This window comes from Gymnodraco acuticeps, unplaced genomic scaffold, assembly GCF_902827175.1.
Source record: "Gymnodraco acuticeps unplaced genomic scaffold, fGymAcu1.1, whole genome shotgun sequence".
In the NCBI taxonomy this organism is placed as follows: Eukaryota; Metazoa; Chordata; class Actinopteri; order Perciformes; family Bathydraconidae; genus Gymnodraco; species Gymnodraco acuticeps.
Genome location: NW_022989947.1, coordinates 1,062,909 through 1,085,936, shown reverse-complemented (window position 1 = coordinate 1,085,936; position 23,028 = coordinate 1,062,909). Strand labels below are relative to the sequence as shown.

At 40.3% G+C, this 23,028-nt stretch overlaps 2 protein-coding genes across 6 annotated transcripts; both read right to left on the bottom strand.

Moving 5' to 3' along the window:
* Positions 1-194: 194 nt before the first annotated feature.
* Positions 195-4,213, bottom strand: LOC117542580 (26S proteasome non-ATPase regulatory subunit 4-like). The gene is made up of 10 exons (XM_034210336.1): positions 4,097-4,213; positions 3,354-3,494; positions 2,763-2,877; positions 2,528-2,614; positions 2,325-2,393; positions 1,963-2,178; positions 1,464-1,572; positions 1,225-1,356; positions 1,072-1,124; positions 195-798 (listed from the first exon to the last, which is right to left on the bottom strand). Exons 1-10 carry the CDS (start codon positions 4,120-4,122, stop codon positions 628-630), a joined length of 1,119 nt encoding a protein of 372 aa, XP_034066227.1. The 5' UTR covers positions 4,123-4,213; the 3' UTR covers positions 195-627.
* Positions 4,214-4,686: 473 nt separating this feature from the next.
* On the bottom strand, positions 4,687-22,317 carry LOC117542579 (phosphatidylinositol 4-phosphate 5-kinase type-1 alpha-like). Of its 5 annotated transcripts, XM_034210333.1 has the most exons (17): positions 22,178-22,316; positions 21,685-21,791; positions 20,158-20,199; positions 19,916-19,950; positions 19,624-19,710; positions 15,068-15,198; positions 14,834-14,951; positions 13,419-13,571; positions 11,941-12,240; positions 11,579-11,787; positions 11,409-11,492; positions 11,212-11,260; positions 11,035-11,122; positions 10,066-10,233; positions 9,711-9,915; positions 7,208-7,283; positions 4,687-7,114 (listed from the first exon to the last, which is right to left on the bottom strand). In XM_034210333.1, the coding sequence occupies exons 2-17, from the start codon at positions 21,731-21,733 to the stop codon at positions 7,109-7,111; spliced, it is 1,800 nt and encodes a 599-aa protein (XP_034066224.1). In that variant the 5' UTR covers positions 21,734-21,791; positions 22,178-22,316; the 3' UTR covers positions 4,687-7,108. The 5 variants fall into 5 exon arrangements, with proteins under 5 accessions (XP_034066224.1, XP_034066223.1, XP_034066221.1 ...); XM_034210332.1 differs by having other exon boundaries at positions 4,687-7,283; positions 21,685-21,817; positions 22,178-22,317; XM_034210330.1 differs by having other exon boundaries at positions 4,687-7,283.
* Positions 22,318-23,028: the final 711 nt, after the last annotated feature.

The following is a 23,028-nucleotide window of genomic DNA, read 5'->3' as shown; positions in this document are numbered from 1 at the left end:
ATATTTGATTCTAACGTGAATTACATTACACATGTATTAAATGTTCTCAACGGACTATTTTTAACATCTTGAGAAGACACTTGAACTCGGGACAGTGGTCTTGAGGAAAACAAATGTATTGTCTCCTCAATCTGCTCACAGAGCTGTCATCAAAATCAGGTTCTGAGGGCAGCAAAAAACACCAAAACACAACATGATTACATATAGCTTTTATTGCAAAAACACACAAACATGACAGGAGTGTGGCTAACTGTTAAATTGAGGAGCCTGTCATCCCAAACGATGTTCTCTTCCGATAGGTAAATTATCAGTAATAATATCATGTAGAGTTGGCCCATATAGCATTTTCACGATCAATTTATGTTATAGGGCAGTCAGATTTGACACTAAAGTCTTTCAGTACTGTGGGTTTTTCGTCATTTCTGTAAATATTGGTGCTTTTGAGTGTCTGACAAAAAAAATTTGAATAATAAAAAGTCAGAGTGTGGTCTCATGCTGGGCTGTCAGTCCGACGATGCATCAGCAGTATTTCAGTATAGTAAAGTAATCCTGCATGAGTCAGCAATTGTCCGGTTTTTAATTTTTTTTTAGTTGCTGTCTGAAGACTGTGTCCATCTCTTTTGTTCCTCACTTCTTTTTCTCTTCATCCTTTTTGCCTTCTGGCTTGTTTCCAGTCTGGGAAGCCAGAGAGCCCATGGCGTTGCGGATGGCCTCGTTGTTGGGGTCGACACCAGGCAGGTTCTCCAGGACGCTCTGAAGGAACTCCGGGTCTTGCATCACATCATAGTCGTCTTCCTCCTATTTTGTAACAATAAAAGGACACAATCACTTTTGATGGATTATGTATTCATACAAGTTAAGATCCCTAAACAAGGCCTGCTTACATTGTATTTAAAAAGTGACCATAATGTCTTCTTTTGTAATTAATAATATCCCACTGTCCAATATTGATTCTGCAATTTATGGGTTTCTACTATGCATTTCATCTTACAGTTAAATGGATTTTGATTTACTTTTTTGCATTTCAAACATGTCACAATTGTTGATTTGAAACATCATATGATGACTCACCTTGGCTGATTCTGCAGTGTCCATTGGGGCCCCTGTGTCCATTTCTCCATACTCTGTTCACAGAAAAAACAAGTAATTAACAGATAACCCAGCAACTATAAGAGTGGTCATAAGTGGTAGCAAGAGAAATTTGAAAATCAAAATGGAACTCACCTCCTCCAGCAAGAGACATCTGCATGGCGTAGGCTATCTGCTCCTCCTCTGTCATGCTGCTGAAGTCAGGAAGCACGGCTGCACCGCTCTCAGGCTGAGACACTGACATCTTCAATAAAGCCTCCTCTGATTCTGTGGGATATTTAATCAAAAATAAGTAAGTGTCATTGTCTAATTCTAACAATTAACATTAACAGCCAGGTCGTGTAGTTAAAGCAAACTTGTAGTCCTCCACTCACCATCTGCACTGGGTGTGGGCACGCCTGCCTCAGTGGCAGAAGCAGCAGCAACTCTGCGGGCCTCCTCCTCCTGCCTCTGGCGCTGCTCCTCCATTGAGACACGCAGTGCCTAAAATAAATCACAGTGAGAATTAGGAAAAACCACAAATGTTTTTTTATGTTTATGCTTATTTCAAAGATACCCAAGGGCATATCATCGTCTATTGTGAAAAGTCACTCTTTTTTTATGTTGCCATTTCTTATAATGCAATACCACATTGGCTATTTATGTGTGGTTAAGTTTCTAACCTCGTACTGGTTCTAAGGTGCTGATACACATGTTTCCATATGTAATAAGCATCTCACACATTAGTGTTAGCTTAGTCTTTCATCAAGTACCTAATAGATTTCCCCACTATTTGCACAACTATACATCATCAATTACTCCTTACAAATATTTGTCCTGATAAGTAGTGTACAATGTTTACTGGCAGTTGAAATGCATCCAAACGTTGCTCACCAGGGCGAGTTCTGGATCAGCACTGGGATCCACACCAAACTCAAAGTCACTGGCACCAAGACCCATCATGGAGCCTCCTTCCCCGGCCAGGATGGGAGAAGAGAGCAGCGCATCAGCCAGGCTGGGCCCCGGAGGGACGGTGACCAGGTGGGAGCCGGTCCCCTCCTTCCCATTCAGAGTGTTGATGAAAGCAGTCAGCTTCTCTGTGTTCAGCTCCTGAAAATAACAGGAGACAGATGGCAAGGTCAGTTGAAACTTAATTTAGAAAAAAGGGGAAGACATTTCAGCAATGGAAATCAATAAAAATACTATATTGTGGGTTATTATCCTTTGTCAATAGAAGATACATTCAGAACTCCTACCTCCTCTCCAAAGTTGATAATATCCACATTCACTTTCTCTTTTTTCAAGCGCTTTGCCAACTTGACAAGCTGCAGGGTGAGATGAGGAAAAACAATTTAAGTGATATTGACAGTGTGAAAAGAGTTAAAAGTATGATGTATAATGGGTAGGAAGTTTTGTGTGTGGGATTGGCACAAAATGTGATGCAAGACTTCCAACTCACTTCTTTTTCATTATCCTCCACAGGACTCCCAACAAAGGCAATGATCCTCATCTTGTGGTTTTTTCCTTGTCTGTGTTTCAGGGCCAACTGTGCAGGAAAAACATATAAAAAATATGGGTACTCAAAAACTGATGCAGCAGAAACCAAAACCCCTCTTGTTTTTTTCCCACCAATTTAGTTAGCAATAAATAGAGCTCCTTCTACTCAGTTTGACACACATATTCAAGTTACACACATGAGCCACTCGGATGCCCACGCAGAAGCAGATGTTTCCTTTGGGCTGGATAGCGTGGAGTTTGGACAAGATGCGGCCAGAATCTGGAGTCAGTGTTGTCAGGACCTCCGCGTTACTGTATGGAAACATGACAAACATCTATGGTTAGTTATAATAATCATCGGCCGTGTGCAATTAAACCAGCAGAACTCTACTTTGGCTGGTGTAATGCAAATCTCGCCTACAAAACACAAGCCCTGACACACAAAACCATATACATCAGACAATCCCATTAGCTTTTTGTACTGGTATTGTTATATATATATATATATATATATATATATATATATATATATATATATATATATTTTCTTCTTCCAGATATTTTGCCATTACTATAATGTAGTCATATCATTTGTATGTGTGTAATATTGTAAACTTTGACCATTATATATGTAATCCCTGCGGGTTTCCATCCTCTCTTTTATATATTTATTATATATATTTATTTTTTTAACTTTGTAATTCTGCTCAAAAACGTACACCAACTGTGCTGGAAAATAACGTTTTGATTATCATCCAAACTTTGACCATTTTGAGAGAACTACTTACTTTGCCATTGTGATGAGGCCCACATTGTTTTCCGGATTGCTTCTTGTTTTTGAGTGGCAAACAATGTTGACAGCATCCTGTTGAGCCTGTAGCCTCGTTGGTAGAAAGTCTCCATTTCTCATGTATTCACTGTTGTCCACACTGCAGAGAAAATATCAGTTTAACGTTGCTCTTATAGCATTACTTAGCTCATCAGCTAGCATCTGACATGTCATTCCCATATCTACTGTGACCAGGCTAGTTAGCCTAGGGAGGCCTAGAGGCTAGTTTGAATTGTTAAAACATCTAAATTACGCTTCACAGTCAGCTCCGTCTGGAAATCTCCGTCGTCTTCACCGGGAGGTAACTATGTAGTTAAATTGCGTCGTCAAAAAAAACCAGCATTAGCATGGTGGGCTAACGATAGCAATTGGTTTTAGCTCATAAGTCGCAACAATCAAATCAACGGAAGATGTCAGTTTCGATAGAAAGCACTCAATTGTAACGAATAGCATTCGTCAATGTGGTTGTATGAGTTACAGCTAAATAAATACTTTAAATCTAAGCATATCTCAGCTAACTTGAGCTACAATGACTCAGCCCGGCTAAACGTCAACGGTCGATAATCAGCTCAGTTAAACGGGACATTTGCTCAAAAACAGATAAAAAAAACGACTAAGTCGCATAATTATTTATTAAAGGCTGAATGAACCGTAAACATTACGACAAATGCACACAAAAAAAGGTATTTGTAGAGTTCTTACCAGACCATAGTACTTTCCAGCCCCATTTTGGAAACTTCTTGTTGCTCTCTGTCGTAGCCTTACAAGCTCACAGGCTATTGGACAAACGCTGAACAAAACGGAATCTGATTGGCCGGGCTTTGTGACCTGTATTTCACATAGTAATTTGTTGATGAACAAGAAAGTAGAATAATATTAAACTTTAACTTAAAGTCCTCTTTTTAGCCTTTTCTGGAGCTTTCAAGTGCATCTCATATTCAATATTCACTTTAATTCAACGTTATATATTCTATTTAACTCAATATCTGTTTATGAATTCCTGTGTGTAGGTTGTGTTGGGGACTTGGATGTACCTTGTGGTTGAAAGATAGATGAGTAGACATGGATAAAAAGGCCATAGTCAATACAATTAAGTGAATGTTTATATTAAGATTATATTGAAATTGGTTATTTTCTTTACATTTCAATCTAGTTGTGTTTATTAAATTGCAAATATAAAATGGAAAGCTACCTCAACATTTATATTGTCTTGCAGTATTTATAGCATACTGCAAAACACTGAAAGAGATTTAAGGTTGATCTGTATAATGCAAACAAATCAACTGAGACAATTTTGCAATTTTTTTCTTTAATAATTTCAGGTACAAGTGTAGAAAAACAGTACATCCCTTGTAAATACATAATCTGTGAAAAGGCCTTGCTGTGGTTCCTGCATAGATGTGCACACATTTATTGTATATAATTCAAAGGCAAGTGAAGACCAACTAACAAAGTATACAGAAAGAAATACATTATGATTTAAGAAAGCAGCCTTAGATACAGGCTTGCTGTGCTATAGAAAGGCACATTTTCAATCCATTATCACTATTCATAAACATTCTGGGCACCAGATCAATACATTCAGTAATAAATACTATAATACATATAACTATGTACATGTTAGGTTCATAGGCTGCATGTGTGACTGATTTGGTGTTTATTCAATGAGAAACAGTTTTACTTTAAATATGGGGACATAATTGGCTGACAGATTGAACAGCCAGCAGAATAAAATATAATTTACAGGATGTATAAATGAACCCAAATGATGCTTTTTAAACTTATGTTGGTGGGAATATTATCAATTAATTTAATGTTATGCATCGTTTTATCATTCAGGAATATATACGATGTAAACAAAGATTTTTGTTGCATGGTCAAAGCATCTTTCAATGTTAAATTAAGACAAATAAAATTACAACTATGCCTTGGTTGGGGCCTGTCTCAAAAATATTTCTTTAGTTTATGAGCCTCAACACACTTTACACTAACAATTTGTGTCTTTTTCTTAATGATTTTATTAAAAGATGACAAATGTTATATTTATGTCATTATTATCACCATTAACCATAAGAAGCCCCACTGGAATATAAAAGCAGGAACAGGAATACAAAAAGCTTAAAATAATAAAACAGTCAAACATGAATCAAGTTGAAAATACACTTAATATATGGTTGACATAAGTAGTAGAGGTGTTGGAAGTAGATTACTCAAATTTAAATAATCCATGTTGAGTTTATACTTCGCTTTTTTCACTTATAGCATCGGACCACAAATAGTGCCAACTTGCAAATAAAAATACTTTATAAAATGTGGTACCCCCAGTGTGTATAGTTTGAAGTATTCAGAAACAAAGTCAAAAACTCCTTTGAAACCATATTGCTAATTTTCTTTTGGCCACTGCATCCCACCCAATGACATTCGGCAAACTTTTTTTCTCGTGGAGGAAATGTAAAAAGATAAAATGGCAAGCATGCACACATACACCATCGAAAAAGAAACAAACCGTTTTGTGTGCAGTGGCTGCAGTGTTAGAATGTGTTCATACTACACTGAACAAATAGGAATACTATGAAACAATAGTTTATAGACTACAGGTACATCTACGTTAGCATTGCCCTGCATGTTTAGAGACATAGTGGGACACCTTGTACTGCAAACATGTATTATATTATAATACAAATGTAATAAATTATAATGGAAACAAGATGATTGTACTGCATTTGTAATAATGTCATACACTTTGGTACATGACACTTTAAACTAAATGCTGTTGTTTTTTTAACTCCTGTAAGAAAGGGGCCTGTAAGAAAAGGGAATTTTCACCCTCACAGCCCATATGTAAGGAGTTCTTTTATCCACACTAAACTTAGCTGACTAACTCACTATTCTTGCTTCATGAGACAGACCCAAGCTCAGGGTTTGTTGTGGTGCTTTGTTTAAAGCCATTCGAGTACCAGTACTTGCGTCACATTTGGACATCTACACACTAGGCCTGAAATTGATATCAGATCGTACAGTTTATAAGTATAAACACTGCTTTCAATAAACCTTTTGACCTGAACATGAGAGGAGTCATTTCTTCTAGCATGGTTTGCATTAAGAGTAGACTTAAAAAAGGCAGCATACCCATTATGAATACAGTAATTTCCTTAAATTAAAACTTTTATTTAAAACTGTGTTCTGAAACACATATGACATGGTTTTGTGTTAAAGCATTCAAGCCATACATGATACTCTGGGCTTGAGACACTTACAGATCCAAGTATGCATGATGATGTGCGACAGCGTTTGTTATACACCAAAGAAGGAGAAATAAAAAAAAAGAATACCATTCAATTGATAACATCGCTTAAATAAGGCAAAGTCCTCTTGTTACACTCTAAATGGAGATGGGCACATCGGTGCCAAGAATAATCCTTGATTGTGCATAAAAAAGCTTTCCTATGAGATGAATAATAGTGTTCAATAAGCACCATAGCCTTAATGTACCCGCAATCACTAGTGTCCGACACAACCACCCGCTAACATGCTCACACCATGTTGAGATTTGGAAATCAAAGTGCAAAAACTAAACAAAAAAACATTTAAAATCCCACTTGGTCTCACTGAAACGATATATAACTTTACCTCAAATCTCACCAAATGAGAGGTTGTAACATTTGTGCTCATAACATCTTCCAAGTTTGTCTCTGTTCATTTGAGTTCATTTTTCTACACCTGTAAACCAAAAACAATGAACACAATTAAAAAAGAAAAATACCCAGAATGAGCTAAAGGTGTCACAAGATTCAGAGGATTTTATTAACTTACAGAGCATTTGCTTGCAGCAGGAACAATGTCACGAAGTGAGACGACCTCCACAGAACCGATTTCTTCAAACTGAGTTCTGCAAGCAACACAGGAGCAGAGTAGTAAAATTGAACAATATAAATCATTGTGAAAAAAACGAATATACAACAAAACTACAACTTCTGATCTGATAAAAAGTTATTCACTTAAATCCTTCTAGTTACTTCCAAAAGTATACATAAACTATTCCTCGTTTTTAGTTAGGTTGTTATTTAAAAGTCTAGATGTCCCCTCTTAAGACGCTGCACTTCCTCAACATGCCGTATTTCCTGAGGATCTGGTTTGTTGACATTTCTGCAGGTGCAGTGTAATAGTCATAGCCATTAACAGTACAATCGATGGGATTTGTACGACGCCTTTACAGAAGGTCTTTCTGAGGCTTAAACCAAAGCAGAAAATTGTATAAAAAATGATAATGCCTCATTCACCATAAAGATTATAATTTTTTTATCTGCAACTAAAAATGTTCATTATCGACAAGGGTTCGGCAGAAATGGCGAAATGATACCAGATTCAACACCAGGACCCGTCAAGTGATACAAATATCAATACAGAACTTCCTGTATTCATTATGCGTCATGTGAATAGGCGCTTTCACGCCGGAGTACTTTTCCCAGGAGTAGTTCCGATAGTTCCTGGGATTTCGCGTTCACACCAAAAAGATCTAGAACTTTTTTTTGCGAACCTTTTCACCCCAGAAAGTGCCCCGGACTCTGAGGAAAATATTCGTTGATATCAAACGGCGGTACTACACTTCCGTATCAGTCGCTGGGCCCAGAAATACTTTTTCCCATTGACTTACATTGGGAAAGAGACGTCTGTAAATCGTTGGATATTTTTTTTTAAACGAAATAAACTACCCAGTATGAACATTTGTATAGCCCTTATTAAAAACATTCGGTCCTCAAGTTGTAAAATGTGCTAATGACGTTATTTTCCTCGGCATTATGAACGCGGATCTAACCCACGGGACCGCGCCACCCGGTGTTGTGTCAAATGATGCACCCCCATCATGAAATGCACCCCTTGTCACGGGAACGCGCATTTGTAAATGAAACGTTAAGACTTCTATGGTTAAGACCTTAAAACGATGCTTAAAACGAAAACTAAACGTCCAGGTTTTTTTTAATGGTAATTTACAGACTGAGTCGCTAGTGGTAGCTCATAATAGTCTTGATTCTTGTGGTTAAACTTTTCGCTCCGTATTTTGATGGTAGTGGTGTAGAATCCTGGATTTTTCATTCATTCGTCACTTCTTTTACGTTCCCACAGAACTAACTGCATTCTCAATTACGTTTAGCTAGAAACGTATTTTCTCCCACGTTACGTTAGTTATGAACGTATCTTAAATAGGTTTATTTTCTACATATCTTTTATCTTTTTTTTTATCTTATTATCATATAATAAACAAAATATATGTTTACAAATGTTACATAGTCTTTGTCAGCATATTTTTGCCACGTTATGCACCCCTTGCTATCTTACAAAATAAAAGTCTCACATTCATGAAACTTGCTCTATTCATTGGTACTAGTCCTACAAATATACCCTGAATACTTGAGGGTGGGAATAAGAGAACCATCTTTTTTAGGTGGGTGCCATTTCTTATAATGCAATGTTTAGTTTTTGTTTTAAGGTCTTAACGTTTCATTTACAAATGCGCGTTCCCGTGACAAGGGGTGCATTTCATGATGGGGGTGCATCATTTGACACAACACCGGCACGTTCATTTGACGTGTTCAGTACTACATGAGTTTTACCTTTACCCATGGATGCACAATAAGAACGGATTATATGATTATATGAATACTTTTGTGACGTTTCACTCTTAAAAGTTGGGCCATTTTGTCTTCATGCGCCAATGAGCAACTCTCATAGGAATGAACGAGGCCCCGCCTCCCACGCTGTATCCAGTTCTTATTATACATCCATGCTTCATTTGCGTAATCCTCCCTCAGGGACTTATTCCGGCGTGAACGCGATCTACTAGATCGGGGAACTAAGTTCCGGGAACTATTCCTGGGAAAAGTACTTGGTGTGAAAGCTCCTAATGGAAGCAATCAGTTGCGGAAAATTCAACCACCAATCTCCCACCCATAATTATTTGAATGTTTTTCAAATCAATAAATTCAAATTGTATTTAAGCTGCACTCGATTTAACCACACCCCAGACTACATGGCTTTGAGCTGCTACAGAAGCGGCCATTCACGCATTGCATTAAATAGAATATGGCTTACGACAATAAGCTGCAAGAAAAACCTTAAACAGTATTTTAAATGTTATTTTAAATTAAATTATATATAAGAAAAACACACATTTTATAATTGCCTTTTAGACTATATATATATATATATATATATATTTATAATCTTTATTATAATCTATGTAAGTACCGAACACATTTAAATATCCTGCTGAGGATCTCTCATATAAAAACATCTTCATGAGTATTGTTCCTCTTACCTCTTGGTGGTGCTGTGCTCCTGGTCTTTGTTCGATGTGTTGTTTAAATCCACTCCCACCGACATGTATGTGTCCTCAGAGGAAGGCGGAGGCTGACTTGTTGGAGCAGGGTCTCCCGTTGAGGAGGCGGTTTCAGCAGGTTTGCCAACAGCATTGCTGGGCGGTAAGGTCTTTGGGAGGAGGTCAGGACGACCTGACTGGAGGACTGGGTGGAACGGGAGGGAAAACAGTTATTGCTGTGTTGTGAGAGAAGCACTTCACAAGCTGGGACACGCTGGAGGACTTAATCTGCACAAAGCAGAATGAGTTTTCTGCACTCCAGCTGAAACATACAATTCCTATTTCCAGTTCTTACCTTTGTCTCCTTCGGTTTCTTCTTTGGTCTCATCGCTGCTTTGACTTTGGAAAACAGGGTGCTGGCTGTTGATGCTCACTTGAGTCGACAGAGGAGGCCCCGGTCCAGCCAGCTTTCTCAGAGGAGCATGTGACACGGCTCGCCGCTTCTTAGATGGCGAGGTCTTCGCTACATACAAGAGGAAAAAGGATCAATGAACAGTCCTAAACTCAGACATTATGGGCTCAATGTTGGTGTCAGGGCACGAGTGTGCACTGACAGGAAGAGAGGCGCTGCACAGGGTGTGGCAATGCAATCCTGGTGCCAAGATGCATTCCATAATATGTTTGTGACTTTGTTTGTTGAATGGCTTAAAGGGATCCATGTTGACACTTCACACACGCATTAGAATATGTCTCAACATGTATCTCAAGTGATCAGATCTCATTCAAATCCAACATATAATTTCTGTTTGCCTACACCAAATGCATTGTTGTTTTTGACGAGGTGGTAATACACTCCTCGATCCGTGTCTGCCAAAAATGAAACCCAAATAGCGAAATATGTTTGATGCACTCACATCAATATGGTCTTTTTTGACATTTCAGACGTCATACACAAAGCCAGTGTAAGCGAACTAATCTGATGGTTATGAAGTTACCTATGGGAAGCAGTATTAACATCATATGGGAGCAATTAAAAGTTTGTCATTTTAGTTTGGACTACAGAGCCTATTTGTTATTATTTTACTTCACAAGCAACTTGAGAATCAACTAGAGATAAGACTGGAGGAACAAAACAAGAGGTTTTGATGACGTATTTTCCTGCTACGCCCTTGTCTCGATGCATCAAGAGATATTAGCGTTTACACAATAAAAGATTTGTGGCCAAATGTTTCCCAGACCAGATCTACAAGTAGTTTGAGAAATCCAATCACAGTGCAATCGTTAAGATGGTGAAAACAGAGTTATGAATGCAATATCTACTTACATATAGATAGCTTCCTGAAGACGACATTGCACATGAACTTGTGAAATCGGTCTGCGTAGAAACTCGGTCTGTGAACCGATACAGTATCCTACAGAAGAGGAATGATTCACGGGTTACATATACTGTGAATATTTTCATTTACAACACAATTATCTGATAAGAGTGGGGGTACCTTACCCCATCGTGTACCAGCGCTTTCCACGAGTGTTCAAGCCTCTTTACAAATCTGAAAAACAACACATATAGCCCAGATTACACTCAGTACGCCTGAACACATCCTGGGTTAACACAGAGAGAGCCTAGAAGAGAGTGTAGAGAGTGAATCAGTGACTGGATGAGGGGTTTGTCGATTAAACTTAATAAAATGTGCTTACCTATAGGACTGCAGAATGTCAATGATACCAATATACACCAGCTGCCTCTCGCCTTTTGAGTTGCGTGCTGGGATTCCTCCAGTTCTGTTCAAATTTAAACAAAAACAATTAGATTTAATGTATTTCAGTGAACATGACCGCTCTCTGGCAACTGAAAATCAGTCGCTCACTTGTCCTCTGTGTCCTGTGATCCCATGCGCCCCACATCAGCCTGGATGGCCTCGATAGCAGTGCTGTAGAGGGACTTCTGACCCTGCGGCCTCCTCTGGTCCGCTGCCCCGGCAACTGCCTCTTCGCCAGCATGCTCTAAACACGCCTGATCAACATTGTGGACTCCCACCAGAAGGCTGTAGTCCATAATCTTAAAACTTTGCAAAAGCTGGAAGGAAATCAAGGAACACACCAACATGGGAATACAAACTAATTAGAAAGAGAAGAATATGAGGGAAAAAAGCAGGTGTGTTTTTCTATTACTGATTTGTGTATGATCTTGTGTGTAGTGTTTAAGCAGGCATCACTGTGGCTCTCTCACCAGACAGTCTCTCTGGAGGGTCTTGCAAACAGCATGGTACTTGTCCCCCTCCAGTAACAGCCCATCCTGCATGTTCTGCAAGAAATCCAGGTCCTTGTATGTGGGCACGGCCTTCTCCCTCTCTTTAGCTGAAGCTCGTCTCTTGTAGGTGGAGCCCTTCAGATCGTACTTGAGGTGCATCCGTACGGAGCTCGGCAGCAGATTGTTCATGACTACAATGCGGATGTTCTTACCCGCTGCCTGGACGCAGTACAGGCCGTAAAACTTTGGTAATAAGGTCCGCTTGTTCTGGTTCAGGTTCTAGACGATGGCAGAGAAGAAGAAAGCGATTTAAATTATTAAAAAACGAAATGGTTGACTAAATTGAAAAATACATAAATTATAAATCAAATGAGTAAAAGATAACAAATCATCCCACATTGTTAAGAAATCTTGAGTCGGTGTGTATCATTTTAGAATGTGCAAATAAGACGCAGACAATCAAATAATGTAGGGGTAATATTTGGATTGAGAGTTACTTCAAAATCAAATCTAAGTATTTAAAATCTGTTGAAGCAGAATCTAATGATTTCTTTTTTCTAAGGATTCATTCATTTCATTGTTTATTTTAACAGGGACAATGCACATTAATGAACACTTAAGACAATATGCCGGATTTTAGCTTTGAGCTAATTTCCATCCGCAGTCCCTCACATACAACATATAAGAACATGACATTTATAAACATAACAAAAATAAATACATGATATGCAAAAAGAGCAAGAGCAGCATACACAAGCATTTACCACATGGCAGTAAAATGTAGCAGCAACGACATATTAAGTGCAAGAGAAGATACAAGAGCTGCATAAAGTGCAAGAGGAGATACCCCTTCATTAAACGGTGATTGCACGTCTGTTTGTTTCTCAACCATTCTTTGAGTTGACCTTTAAAACTATTGAGAGTGGGACAATCCCGTATCTCAGTTGGGAGGCTGTTCCACAATGAGCTGCCTTTAACGGAGAGGACATTTTGTCCAAAAGTGGTCCGTCTACGGTGGACCTCAGTCTCCTCTGGTTTCTGACCTAGTGCAGCGTCCAGTGTCTTTTTTGTGGATGAATTCCCCTAAATTCAGGATCATTGGTCTACAATATGACTGTATTTCTAAATGAAATGTATTCAAATCTATCATACTTTCAAACCAACAGACTAAAGCCAAAAGGTGTTTAGTTTTTTGTAAGATTTGCATGGAACGAGCTACAGCCAGTTCATGGAATGCTTTGCATGAAAAAAGGACTAGGATTTAAGAGTAGTGGATTATGAAAATAACTGCAGATTCATTCTCATTCTTAGAGTTAAATTGTAACAGCACAAGTTCTATCTAAGATACTTTGAATTTGAGGGATCAATGTACAAGAGTATATTGAGTAGGATTCAGTCCATAGTTTTTTTTCTCTGCAGATACCATCTTGTACATAAAGCCACTCAACAAATCTTACCATGAAGTATCCTGGAAGCAGTTTCTGCAGAAACTCCGCCTCTTTGTGCTGCACTGTCTTGATGATGAACTCATCATCACTGGAGACGTAGAAGAGAGATCCACTGGCTCCGGAGTTTGACAGCTCTATCAGCGACTCATTACACAGAGAGTACTGTAACCAGACAAACAACACAGACTCAGAGGTTAGAAACAAGCTGGCCAACCTCCTCACAGATCTTCTCGTTATAAAACCTGAAGGTAACCCTCTACTAAACCGACAATCAAACCTAAAGCAACACATTGCTGTTTAATTGTTTAGACTTTTAAATACTGGATCAGGGATACTTTGAGGTTCTTGAAATCAGATGTGATGGGATTTGATACCTTTACTGTGTGACTGCCCTGTATCACATAGTTAGTTAACAACTTTTAAACATAGTTATCCTATTATCAAAATCAATTACTTTGTATGCGTCACCCTTGGTTATTATTTACATTATTGTATTGATGCATCTGCAAATAAGAATGTGTAGATTAACATATCAGTGATACTGTGTGTGCACTGAAAAGAAAAAAAGAAAAGAGGGAGGGAGAGGAGGGAGTCAAAACAGATCAGCCATGCCTTTACATCAGACGCAGCTCCACCTTCACATTAACGGTACGTCCACACAGCAGCTTTAAACAAATCTTCCAACGCTTCTCTGCCCATTGACTTTGAATGGGGATGACGTCACTTTGCCTTGCTTTTCGCCGAACTGCATTGTGGGGGAGCGAAGCGAAGATTTCTAGGATTTCCAGGATTCAAAAGTTGAGCAATGTTCTACTTTTGAAGCTGAGCTGGAAGCGTCATCCAATCAAATCCCGTTTATGCAAATCTGACAGTAGAAGCGCCAGCCAATCAAACCGCGTGTAAGCAGGGAGAGCCAGACCGCAGTTCATTTCCTCATATTCCAAACGAGAAATTACGGTAGCAAATCACCCGGTTCTTTACGACCAGACTCTTTACCGGGATACCAACCGGAGGAACCAGGCATGGAGAGAGGTGGCAGAGACAGTGGGTGAAACTGGTAGGTTTTCGCCTGTTTGGGGAGTTTATATATATATATATATATATATATATATATTGCTCGCATAAAATCCCCGGGGTTTTTTGCTTTGTATGTCGGGGGCGGGAGATTCATGTGATTGGTTGTTGGTCGCGTTGCTCGCAAAAAATCCCCAAGCTTTCAGACACGCCCAGCTCCAAGATTTTCGAAAAGCTGCTGTGTGGACGTACCATTAAGTGTCAACACCCGATTACTTCACACTTCCCCAGTTTCACTCTTTACACTTCCTCAATAACGCCTTTCTTCTCACAGTTCACATCTCTCTTTCTATACTGTGCATGTAGCACATTTTCTGTGAACATATAAGATGCTGAGTAAACAAGAATACCATGTAGTCGTCAGGCCGGATGCCAAACATCTCCCTGAAGTAGCGGAAGGCCATTGGGGCGTACGTCTTGAACCTGAAGTCTCCATAGTGGTGGGCTGGTGTCAGGTTACTGCCCTCACTGCCAGAAAAATACACAAGAGCCAGAGGATTAGACTACATAAAGAGTTAGGTAAAGGAGTAATAATGTAGCACAGACAAAACATAATTACTTCTACAACAATATTTAAGACTCGCCTAGGAAAGAAGATGCTTTCGATGCTTTCAAAGTCCTGCAGCAGCACGTCTCTCTCAGGTTTCTGAGTTAAGCTGCCCACCGTGTGTGTGATGCCTAACTGGATAGCGCCTTGGAGGGCGGATGATGTTGTCTGGAAGAAAGAGCAATCTCACATGTAATAACAAATATATATGTCTATATATGTGCAGTGTGCATCTGGACCCGGTGACGACATTACCTATTGACGCAGCAACCACTGTAAGTTATATTCTTGTTTAATTAGACTTCTCTGTTTCATTTATTCGACTCTGTATAAATTGTTATTGTAGTGTAAACGGCTAAATCGCGTTTGAGAGATTTTAAATCTCAGATCTGCTCAGGCGAAACCTGCTTTACAGGTCTCAGCACTCAAGCCTGCATTAATATAGGCAGGGCCAGTCTATTGATAGCGTGAAGTACAACCGCGTGACTCAGTCATTTTGTACCTTAAAAAGCATTTAAATACCACATTTAAAATCTGATGAACTCAGTGTGCATCTGGACCCGGTGACGACATTACCTATTGACGCAGCAACCACTGTAAGTTATATTCTTGTTTAATTAGACTTCTCTGTTTCATTTATTCGACTCTGTATAAATTGTTATTGTAGCGTAAACGGCTAAATCGCGTTTGAGAGATTTTAAATCTCAGATCTGCTCAGGCGAAACCTGCTTTACAGGTCTCAGCACTCAAGCCTGCATTAATATAGGCACGGCCAGTCTATTGTCGCCCATCAGCTGTAGATAGTTAACTAATTAGAGGGCCGTGGCCCTACAGCTGTGTGAACTGAGCAATCAGGTGTCCATTTTTGGGGAGCTCTTTCCTGGAGCGTCAGACAGCCGAAGACTGACAAAGACATTGGAGTCCTGCGGGAGTCAAAGACTGACAAAGACATTGGAGTCCTGCGGGAGTCAAAGACTGACAAAGACATTGGAGTCCTGCGGGAGTCACGAGGGAGGCAAAGAGGAGGCAAATCCTACTCTGATCGAGCTGGTGTCTTATTTCTCTTTTCTTAAGTTTTCTAGCCCCGCATGCTATAATCATGTGTATTTTCTCTATTCCTGTTCATGTGTCTTCTCGCAATTATCACTGGCCCCGTGTATCTCCTAATCGATATAACCGGCCTGCTCTCGTCTATCCCACGTGCTCCACTGAGATCCAACATCTAGTTTCTGGTGGCCTGTGGAATTGCCAGTCAACTGTTCCTAAGGCTGACTTCATCTCTGGCTACGCCTCCCTGCAGTCTCTGGATTTCCTTGCTCTCACTGAGACCTGGATTACTCCATCCAACACATCCACCCCAGCAGCTCTCTCCACTGCATATTCCTTCTCCCATACACCCAGACCCACTGGCAGAGGAGGTGGCACTGGTCTCCTGCTCTCTCCCAAATGGAGCTTTTCCCTCTTCAAGCTACCTAACTTCACTCCTTCCACCTTTGAATTCCATGCTGTCACAGTAACCCATCCTATACAGTTAACCATTGTTGTTCTCTACCGTCCACCAGGCGCCTTGGGGGACTTCTTGGAGGAATTAGATCATCTCCTCTCACTCATCCCTGAAACTGGCCCTCCCGCTGTACTTCTCGGAGACTTCAACCTCCAGACGGGGAAGATAGACGAACTAACATCTCTGTTAACCGCCTTTGCTTTCTCACTGTCTCCGTCCCCACCGACTCATAAAGCTGGCAATGTCCTTGATCTCATATTCTCAAGGAACTGCGCTACTTCTAACCTCTCTGTAAACCCGCTCCACACATCCGATCACTTCTTCATTTCATTCTCTCTATCCCTTTCCAAACATAACAAACTAATCTCTTCTCATCCTGCACTTGTCCGCCGTAACCTTCGCTCCCTCTCCCCCTCTAGCTTTGCCTCGTCGGTGCTCTCAGCCCTCCCTTCCTCTGATTCGTTCCATCTCCTGCCTCCAAACTCTGCTGCAGAAACTCTCCTCTCTACTCTCTCATCCACTCTGGACTCGCTCCGTCCTCTCACATCTCGGCAGGCTCGTCAGTCCCCTCCTGCTTCCTGGCTAAATGACGCACTGCGTGCTAATAGAACCGTCCTTAGGGCAGCAGAGCGGAAATGGTGGAAATCCAAACACCGTGACGACCTCCTAACCTATCAAGCTCTCCTCTCCTCTTTCTCTGCTTCGATCTCTCAGGCAAAAAGCACTTTCTTTCAAGATAAGATCCAATCTTCCTATTCCAATCCTAAAAAACTATTTTCCATCTTTTCCACCCTCTTGGACCCCCCCAAAGCTCCTCCCCCCTCCTCACTTCTGTCAAGCGACTTTGTTACCCACTTTGAAAAAAAGGTTGATGACATTCGCTCTTCTTTTTCTGACTCACCGCTGGGTCACCAGACCCTCCTTCCACCAACACACTTACCTCCTTTTCCCCTCTCTCTCCAAGTGAGGTTCTTATCCTCATTACCTCTGCCCGCCCTACCACCTGTCCTCTGGACCCTATCCCTTCAAACCTCCTTCAGACTATCGCTCCTGATATTCTACCATTTCTCACCCATTTCATCAACACTTCTCTAACTTCTGGTCACTTTCCAAACAGTCTCAAGGAGGCAAGAGTAAACCCTCTCCTAAAGAAACCCACTCTCAACCCGTCTGATGTTATAAACTACAGGCCTGTCTCTCTCCTCCCGTTCCTGTCTAAATCACTTGAACGCGCTGTCTTTAAACAACTCTCCTGTTATCTCAATCAGAACAACCTTCTGGATCCACACCAGTCTGGTTTCAAGGCAGGTCACTCCACAGAAACTGCTCTCATTGCTGTCACGGAGGAACTGCACACTGCCAAAACTGCATCCCTCTCCTCTGTCATCATCCTATTGGACCTGTCTGCTGCATTCGACACGGTGAATCATCAGATCCTCCTTCGCACTCTCCAAAAACTTGGAGTTTCAGGCTCTGCACTTTCCCTCCTCACCTCATACCTGAAAGACCGTACCTACAGGGTGACTTGGAGAGGGTCTGAGTCCGACCCTTGTCAATTAACTACGGGGGTCCCTCAGGGCTCTGTTCTTGGTCCCCTCCTCTTCTCCCTGTACACAAACTCGCTCGGATCAGTCATTAGCCCGCATGGTTTTTCATACCACTGCTACGCTGATGACACCCAATTAATTCTGTCCTTTCCCCGCTCAGAGACCCAGGTCGTTGCACGCATCTCTGCTTGTCTAGCTGACATCTCTCAGTGGATGTCTGCTCACCACCTCAAGCTCAACCTTGACAAGACTGAGCTGCTCTTCCTCCCGGGAAAAGATTGTCCCACTCTTGACCTAACAATCAACATCGGCACCTCAGTTGTTTCTCCCGACTCAGACTGCAAGGAATCTGGGTGTGACCCTAGATAACAACCTGTCCTTCACTGCAAACATCGCTGCTACAACCCGTTGCTGCAGATACACGCTTTACAACATCAGGAGGATGCGTCCCCAGCTGACTCAGAAAGCGACTCAGGTTCTGGTCCAGGCTCTCGTCATCTCACGCCTAGACTACTGCAACTCCCTCCTGGCTGGTCTACCTGCATGTGCCATCCGACCTCTGCAGCTCATCCAGAATGCAGCGGCTCGTCTGGTCTTCAACCTTCCTAAATTCTCCCACACCACTCCGCTCCTCCGCTCCCTTCACTGGCTTCCGATAACTGCTAGAATCCACTTCAAGACACTGGTACTTGCTTACCATGCTGCGAATGGATCTGGCCCTTCCTACATCCAGGACATGGTTAAACCGTACACCCCAGCGCGTGCACTACGCTCTGCATCAGCCAAACGACTCGTTGCGCCCTCGCTGCGAGGGGGACCCATGTTCCCATCGGCGAAAACACGTGGGTTTGCTGTCCTGGCTCCAAGATGGTGGAATGAGCTCCCCATTGACATCAGGACGGCAGATAGCTTGCACATCTTCCGGCGCAAACTGAAAACTCATCTCTTTCGACTCCACTTCGAGCGTTAGAACTATTAACGAAGCACTTTTATACTAATAAAGGACTGGATTACCTAAAGCCAGTTGAGTAGCACTTGAAATGTTTGGCTCTATGAAACCTGATATACTTATATGATTCTGTTTTCTTCAAGGTTGTGTCTTCCTGGTCGAATGTACTTATTGTAAGTCGCTTTGGATAAAAGCGTCAGCTAAATGCAATGTAATGTAATATATCTCTATCATCATAATCAATCCCAATAACAGGACTGGCCAAGAAACAGACTAATCAAATCTTATAAAATTTTGCTTTTTAGGCTTTAAAAAAAATACATTAACAGTAAGAGTAGAGCTGCAACAGTTACTCAATTAATCGATTAGACAATCAACACAGCTATTTTGATATCGGATTTAATGTCAGGTCATCTTTTGAGGTAAGACTCAATACATCGTTAACACTTTGAATTCCTTTGGGTTTTGGAGTGTTGGCCAGACAAACAAAAAGTATGAAAGAGTCACGTCTGGCTCTAAAAAAAGTCATATTAAAGTGACAATAATTGGCAGCTCTAAGTGAGTAAATGTGTGTCAGTCAATGGCGGCCCTACCTTCTTATACGTTGTCTCCCCCGTGGTGTCAATTCCTCGATGGCCGATGGTTTTTTTCATGGCCGGAGACATGGTGGTGATGGGACTCTGTTGGTAGAAACAAGGTGGAAAGGAGAATTACGAGAGGAAAATCACTCAAATGTAATATTCTGTACTTTGTTCAAAGAGGAAGGAATAGATGATGTGTCAGCCAAAAATCTGTAAACTTTGTAAAGATGAACGCAATGTGTGTTTCCTAATTGACACATAGCTAGATTACGCATTTCCTACCAACAAATCAGTTATTTCTTACCTCCGGAGGCGCATTTTTTCGAGTCGCAGCCGAAACTGAAGTGAAAAAGGGAAGGAGCAAACATTTTAGAAATGAATACACAAAAAGGAATAGAAAATAGGTAATTCGACAAATGCAATCTCACACTGGATGCATAAATATCACACAGCACAGCTTGAAACAGCATCTACCATTTCAACTACTGTGGAAAACAAAGGGTGCAGCTTTGAAACAAGCATGCAGACGCACCTCGTTTACATTACCTCTGAGAGAAGACAGTCTCCTCCAGAACTGAATCTGCAGGTCTTTGCGTGCAATGGGAGGAATTAGATAAGTATGCTATTACTATTAACGTGGGTTCAAACAAGGCTAATGAATGCTAAAGTCGATAGGTAGGTTTCTGGGAGTCCAAAGTCAACATTAGCCCTAAATAGTTTACTTTTATATTTTAAGAATAAACAAAATGTTGTGACTGTGTGCCTATCAGTTTGCATCGTTTCATTATTTACAGGGAAATTCCGTCATGTTACACTTTAAGGAGAAACTATATTTGTGGTAAAGTCACACTTAATTAGACAAGAAAAACAACATTTGCTGAGTTAACATTTTTGCTAAATTGCCCTATGTCCTGCAGCTTATCTCCACTCACTTGGTTTTTAGTACACCTGGCTAAAGCTAATGCAGTCTCTGTGCTAATTCTTTTTGACAACAACAGATTAGAGCTGCAATGATGAGTTGATCGACAGAAAAATAATGACAAAATATTGAGAGTTCCTTCTTTTATCGGTTTTATATCATAATAAACTGAATATTGTTAGTTTCAGCACCACTGAAAAAGTATTGGTGGCTTTAGATTAAGCTAGGTATGTCTTATTACCTGGAAACCGAGGTACAACACAACAATGGAAATCATTTGAGAATTACAGTTATTAGGGTTACACAGTTGTGTGTGTGTTAAACTAGGAAGATACAGGTTTGCATTGTGACATCTAGGTTAATTAACCACCTTGGTAACTGACTTACTAACTAATAAAATGGTGGCATGCCCAAACATGTTTGTCCAAAGAAATCCATAACCCGAGCCGATGTCCATGTATCTGTCTATGTAAGTGAATGACTCATCTCAAAGGGTTCATCCTTATGTTCCCGAGGGTCCAACACCGTTTCTAATTATGGTTTGAAAGAGGAAACATGATCATGGTAAGTTGAACCTTGTGAAATGACGTTGCACCAGAGCTACATCCTCTCAAAGTTGTTCTGTTGCTTTTTTCTATTTTGAGTTGGTCTAGCCTTGTGTTGAGTTTTAGGCATGTCTGTGTCTCATGACATGATCTCACACTGTAAGAGACTGGTGGTAAATGATACCTATCTTAAGAGTTCAAATTGCAAAGGAACAAAGGGAAGTTGATGTTTCAAATCCAGGTTGTCTGGTAAAAAAAAAATCAATCAAATCACTGTGGACATATCAACGTTTAAAGTCAAGAAAACTAACATGCCTGCAAATCTGATGGCATCGGATAGTACCAAATCAGTTGGCTATAAGCTGTATGTGGATGGTTGTGACGTATTGACAAATGGAAACATACATTAAACATTGTACCTATGGAAAAAAGTATTGCTGAGAAACATAAAACCCTTTGAAAGATCACCTAATGTGTCATATTAAGAGGATATTGAACTGTAGAACATAGAACCCTAGTAGACATTGGTTAGCTTACGTGTCAGATACATCTGATATATTCCTTCTAATAAAATGGTAGTGTATAACTTTTTAATAAAACAGTACTTACTGCCAGAGATGCCAGGCAGCCCTGGAGGCTCCTCTGCAGCTGTGGCCATTCAGACCAGAAGCTGAACCTAGACTTGGTTGTCGTGAAACTCAGATCCTGGCTCCCTCCTGGACATCAAACGTATTCAGTTTATCTGTGTTAGCACGTCAGTTAGACAAAAAGTAGCTACTTAACAAAAACACCTCAGATGACTTCATGCCCCAAATATTGACAGCAGCCACGTTGGCTCTGCTGATGGGGGATTTGAAAATAAACAGGACAGGAGAGTTACCGTGAATAATGGAAATAAAGTTGAAAAAACGTTAAATGGAAGGATTCAGTGGATGCTACAACGAGCTAGCAAGAACTTTCTGAGGAGTCTGGATTACGACATTTAACATAACGAAGCCAGAAGCTAAATTAGCTGCTAACTCTGATTACACTTTTCTAACTTTAGCCAAGCTAGTCAGGCTCATGACTAACTAACAAACACACAAACAGAAAGCCAACTCACTCAGAAAGGTTGTGGAGAATTACTCGCCGTTTCCAAAGACAGAATAAATACACTTCTTACTCTTCTGAAGGCACTATTTCACCTAAAACTAATAAACAAGGAAGCAGTGCGGAAGCGGCAGTTTGGTGTTCTGTTCTCTTCCACAAAGAAATAGTATAATTTCCGGTGAAATTAGTTTCAGAATAAAACAGAACGTGCCTAGAAAACCGAAAAAATAGATGTATCGTAACAGCTAAAGAAATAAAGACAGAGGTGGAAGTTAAAAGTGGAAATACTACAGTGTTAAAATACTTTGATACAACCAAAAGCCCTGCATGCAAAATCTTACCTGAGTACAAAAGCTAGTAGAATAAAATGGAAATACTTAAGTAAAGTATAAGTACCTTAATGTCGTATTGAAGTACAGTACTTGAGTAATTGTACTTTAACATTACACCACTGAATATAGATATATATGTAGTTAAATACTCAAGTAGGTATTTAGAGCCATTAATAGAGTCCAAGTAGCAATTAGAACTGAAGCAAATAGTCAATAAATCTACAGATCAGCTTTTCCCTGTTTTACCAAACCAAAGATTAAGCAGTGACTGAATCACAAAAATTAAATGCACAATTACCTAAAAGTACAATTACCTAAATGTGTACTTAACTAATTGTTTATTTCATTTCACTCACCATTGCAATACTGTTGATACACTGACAATAGCATGACTAATTTCACAACACAAATGTGCCAATTATACTACTATGCAATTTTTATTTTGTTTTTATATTTTTTTGTATTTGTTCTGCTATTATCACAACTGTTTTCCTACTCTCAAGGATGATCTGTTCTGATTCTGAATGATCCA